The following is a 5,711-nucleotide window of genomic DNA, read 5'->3' as shown; positions in this document are numbered from 1 at the left end:
TGTGGGACTCCTTAGTAGTGCGTATCCACGATCCCACCCCGCGAGATTCGAACTCAGGACCTATCGGTCTCGTACTGAGGAGTCCTACAGTAGGACGAAACGACTGTCCAGTACTTCCAGGTTTTCTATGGTGGTCTAGCTTCAATTGACTCATGATTTCAACTATATAACATTTGTTTATTCCATTTAATTATGGAATGTTTGATAAAATTGTAATCTAATAATTCTATTAAACAATAATTAATCACTAATTAAATGATATATAATTGAATATAATTTATTAGTTGAATTCATTTGGTATTGTTTGTTCGAATCTTCTCATTGATGTTTAGGACTGATCAACTGATCAGTCTCTTTATCTTATTGCACAAGCAAGTGGCTATCAGGATTAAGTAGCTGAATGGATAACGCGATGGGGTTTGAAGCGAACGGTACTGAGTTAGGAGTCCTAGAGTGACACATCAACTCTGAGATCCAGGTACAGTCTGGCTGACAAGTCCCAAATGCACGTAAACTGGATTCTACTGCTAGCCACTATCCATTTTTGCTTATAATGCTTGTGAATAAATGATTATTGTTATCATAAATAACAAGTTTACACATTTTCATAATCTCATCTATCAATGTTTTTAAACTATTTTGATAAGTCTAATACATAATTGTTTAGTGTAACCAAAAAATATACGATAAAAGGTATAAATGATACAATCTATTGTACGTATATTCTAATAATAGGAATGAATATGTATGTGTAATTGGGTGAAAATCTCATTTAAGTTATACAACTTACAACTTACTCCTATTACTCCCAATGGAGCATAGGCCACTGACCAGCATACTCCAACCCACTCTGTCCCGAGCAATCCTTTCCAGTTCTTTCCAGTTTGAGTCGCTAACCTCATGCCCAACCCTCCTCTTTTACCCGGGCTTGAGACCGGTAGTCAAAAGTTTATAAACCATGTACCCACTAAAGTTCCCTTAAACTTTTAGAGAAGGATTCATGAGTTAACCTATTTTGTGTACTCACTACTCGAATAGAGGTGTGTAATATTCAAGATCACTTAAAGTCATTCCCTCTTACTATCATGATATATAAATAGTGATTTTTAAAGGCGTATAAAGTTGATTATATGCAATTGAGACTAACGGATAATATCGAGCATTCAAAAACCGTGTCCATTACGGGCCTTTAAATCCAATAAATATCAATAATAAACGGACATTTCACTCGTTCATATATCTGGGGCCCGTCAGTAATGTATGTTAATTGATTCATGTAGAACGTAAACTAACAACAAAATAGCTCAGATGTGCTTTTAATATTTTGACTCTATAAACTGTATCTGTAAGTTATAGTTTTGATCATTTATTTTACGAATAAATAGAAGAACTATCCAGTGTCTAGATCAATTGTATTTGATTAATCAATATTGCCGATCAATTTGGTTAGTTCTTCAAGTACCTCAGTGAACACTCCATATTGTACAGGTGAAATGAGCTTAATCTAGTAACATACTTTACATTTTTCATTCGGGATTGTATCTAGACCTAAGGAAAATACTCGTCTCATATCCCTTGGTTTTCAAAGATTCTTCGTCTAACTGACTAAGGTTCATCATGAAATTTTGCAAAAACCGCCAGTCGATTAAATAAAATGAAAAAATATTTAAAAAAAAATTTAATTATTAAACTTACTTTGAAATGTTTTTGTAAATCATCTACATGACGAAATATTGATTTATCAAAAAATACATGTTCATGTTTACCTAAATCAATAATTCCCCATAATTTAGCTACATGAAATATTCTACCACAACGATTTGTCAATGTACGTACTCCATTGAAATCAATTGGTTTTGATGCAGTAATAATAATATTGATCATACGATTTAAACGTTTATTACATACATTAATATAATCTATATTTGAATTAGATAATTGTTGATGTTTTTGTTGTTGACATTGTTTCACTTGTGAACAATCAGTGTCATTTGTTCCATTATCAAATGATGCTTTAATTGATTTTAATTCAAAAAATAGATTATGTTGACTTAAAAATTCTTCTAATTCAATTTTAGTCCAACCAATTGTTGTTTGAACAGTTTCAGATGCTTTATTAGATAAAAACTGCATCACATCTTGTAGACTTAAACCAGATTGACCAGCTGAACCACCATGTTTTTCTAATACTTTGCGTAAAAACATTATCGCCCGATATTCATTAGCAGACATAGTTAAACTAATACTATTCATTGTGTTTGATGTAACACTAGGTAATGAATTAGTTAGTGAAGATGTATCATTTGCTGCTGTCATTGACGTTGAACTAACACCATCACTATTACCAATATTATTATTATTATTATTGATGCTATTAGTTGATTTATCAACAGCTAGTCTTTCTGTCTGCACACGGCTACTGATGCCTGATACAAGATTCGAATTGATAGGTGTTGCCGGCACTGAACTAATACTCTCTGACTCAGTTAATGTTTTATTCTGAGGAGATTTTGTTGAATTATCATTTAGAAAATGTGCTGAACGGCGATGACGGCTTCCAGCAGTCGATCGTTGAATCGACGATGATGATGATGGTGTATAATAACCACCAATACCGTCGGATACATTTGATAAATGTCCAAAATTTACCATATTCGGTAAAACAAGTGATTTGGGCCGAGGGTTTCTCTCATATGGTTTATTACGTGGTAGATAAGTTTGTGTAGCATTATATAGATTTGAGGACGAATGACTTGAGTGAATAGCTGATAAACGATCGTGAGACCTTTTCAACCCAAAAACACTAGTGAATGGATCTTTTACACTAACTAAATCTCCCTGCACTTCGAAAACATGTGGATGTTTCAAAAGAAAACGTCGAAATTCCAATTGTGGACCAACTATAGCACGAACTTCTGGACTAGCCTGCGATAAATGTCCTGCTAAACTTTTAATTGGTATCCAACGTTCTTCTCGTTTAATCAATTTCTGTTGAAAAAAGTGTACTGCTTCACTTTCAAGTATGAATTTCTCCATTACTGGTAAATTGTAGTAGTTTGGTAGTAGTATAGATGGAGATCGTAATGTATTTTGTGCTGTTGATATTTTATGAATAGGGTCATGTATATGGTGAAAGAATGGAGCTGATGGATTCGCTGTCAGTGGAGAGGTTGTACAATGACAATGCGCTGAAGATGAATGATGATGTGCAGTTGTACAGTGATGTGTATGATGGTGACAGGTTAATTCTATCAATGGACAATGTATACATGTTCCATTAGTCATCGTAGAGAATTCATGATGATTACTTAGTAAAGCATTACAACCACTACTATTAATTGTAGTAGGGACATTTGATGAAGAAGAGCATAATTCACAACTGGATGATAACACTGATGAGGTTCCATGTTCAAGATTACGTAACTGTGGTGGTTGGTAAACATTTGAAGGTTTTGCTCGTAATATTGGAGGATTTTTCGAGGATAAACCAAGTGGTGCTTCATTATCATCATTATCATTGTTTGTGGTAGTACTAGTAGTAGTATTAGCAACATTTTTGTAACTGGTTGTGTCGACGCCACCACTGGAGTAGTTATTCCACGACTTTTTACGTCCTAATGAATGATCAGATGAATTTTTTACAAAGTTTGACGATCCATTGGATGAACTAATCGACTGATCAGACACTAATGATAAACAACTTGTACTATTCAATCGATTATTGTTATTAATGCTATTATGATTAATATTACTATTAGTATTGGTGTTGGAAGGATTCGGTTTCCGACCAGACTGAAATCGACTATATGCATATTCTTTTTGCACACATGATATTGGACATGTTTTAGATGAGTAATTTGAGTCGAAATTGTAAGGGAAATTTTGTAATGAAGAAGAACTGTCGGACAAATTTTCATTTATTGATTTATGACCACTTTCTTTTATTGAACAACTTTCTTGATCGGATGAACCACCGAAATTTGAATCTAAGCCAGGTAGTTCGATAGTGACTGATGTCACTTGTCCATTCGGTTTTACATTGAACAATGAAGGATAACGTTGTAAGAATTCACGTAAACCATCAGCGCTTCCACCACCGCATGCATCACGCATTTCTACACTGAATGATTTGTGTGAAAAACGTTCTGCTAATTGATCAACAGTGATTGGACTATCAGAATTCATAAGAACCTCAAGAAAATAAAGCATTGCTTTATGACTTGGATCATTCATCATTTTATAAAGGAATACTTCTCTTCGTTTTAAATAATCTAAACATGATACAGCATCTAGTTTGGTTCAGGATTCATAAGTAATACATTGAATATTGAGAAGTGTGAAGAAGGGATTTTTTTTAATAAAAAGAGAAAAGAGATAAACTCATTTAGAGGTAAATACAATTATTGATAGCCGTAAACATATCCTAATAATGATAATGATAATAATAATCTAACTTTTAGGATACAACTGTTAAAAACGATAATCATTGACATCAATAGATCTATCGCAACTGTCTTATCAGTTTTCTAATCAGCCTGAATCTGTTACATACTGACCGATTGAGAGAATTGATTTTTATTAACTAGCTCAAATGTCATTTATATAGAAAAACATTTTTTTTAATACTATAGAACAAATGTTAGACAGAAAGTCATGTGTCAACATTAGTGTAAATCTACGTCATTGAATGTTATCTACACCTTATCAATTAATTGAGGAAGTTATTATTTGTATTTCGGAAGGTGAGAAAACGTACTTAAATGGAATTTTAATGAGTGTCAGTTTATGAATTTTGCAGTTCATATTTCATTAATTGAATGGAAACATCACCATCATCATATGACATAATATTCGTGTTGCTCCGTTGTACTATTAATGTTAATTTGGTTATTTATTCTCTGAAGAAGTGGCTTACACTGAATCACGAAACCTCAGAAAATTTGATTTTCCTATTCATTGGGATATTACAAATTTATTATTTATTTATAAAAATTTATTGAATGCTCAGTTTATTCAAAATTACAAAGTTAAACCTTGGTAATGATACCTACTATTATTAGTTTTCAGGTTCGAACTCTATTCAAATTACTTCAGTTTGGGTGAGTGAGTAATATCACTAGCTATCACAAATAGTATGAATCATTGTCTAGTACAAACACCATGTGATAAATAAATCACTATAGATTGGTACAAATGATTTAAACTGAAGTAAAGATATGAACGCCTAAATACCGTTACTAGTTTCACCCGAATATATGCAGTAACTGTTAGCTAATGTTTTAGAATATTGTTCGGTCTCTCGTAACGTATAATTTTATGCTGAAGGCAGTCAGAAGACATTGTTTGATTTAGGATTCGTGCTATTCAGCAGTAACCAGTAATTCTTGTCTGTTCTCTTGACAAAATCGAATTTCCCCTCAGGTTTTGAAGATGTGTGATTTAGTGTCATCATGAGAAAACTGATCAATAGAATTAAAACAAAACAAGGTTACTCCGTGAATAATTGGTACATATGTTCAGATCTATATTTGGTAATGATAAGCTTGTGTAACAAAACCGAATTCGAGGTTAGTGCAAACTACAGCAAACATTTCTTGAGTATTATCCTGATTTCATCTGCTGTGTGTGATCTGTATGGAATGATAATTGTTCATGGTTTTGAAGAGGTTTTGTAGTCACGTATGTTGCTATTTTTCATTCAGTGGACGAAA

The 5,711-nt window shown here is 32.9% G+C and overlaps 1 protein-coding gene across 1 annotated transcript in view; it reads right to left on the bottom strand.

Moving 5' to 3' along the window:
- Window positions 1-4,233, bottom strand: part of Smp_140990 (hypothetical protein) — a gene marked incomplete at both ends in the record, with an annotated part of 11,308 nt that extends 7,075 nt beyond the window's left edge. Inside the window, 3 exons of the mRNA XM_018791739.1 lie at window positions 1,723-2,309; window positions 2,415-3,455; window positions 3,612-4,233. Of these exons, the coding sequence (XP_018645154.1) occupies window positions 1,723-2,309; window positions 2,415-3,455; window positions 3,612-4,233 (2,250 nt within the window). The remainder of the gene's footprint in view (window positions 1-1,722; window positions 2,310-2,414; window positions 3,456-3,611) is intronic.
- Between the last annotated feature and the right edge of the window lie 1,478 nt (window positions 4,234-5,711).

The sequence above is a fragment of the Schistosoma mansoni genome (assembly GCF_000237925.1).
Source record: "Schistosoma mansoni, WGS project CABG00000000 data, chromosome 1 unplaced supercontig 0094, strain Puerto Rico, whole genome shotgun sequence".
NCBI classification, from domain to species: Eukaryota; Metazoa; Platyhelminthes; class Trematoda; order Strigeidida; family Schistosomatidae; genus Schistosoma; species Schistosoma mansoni.
The sequence above is the reverse complement of the archived record's forward strand: the minus strand, read 5'-3'. Positions and strand labels throughout refer to the sequence as shown.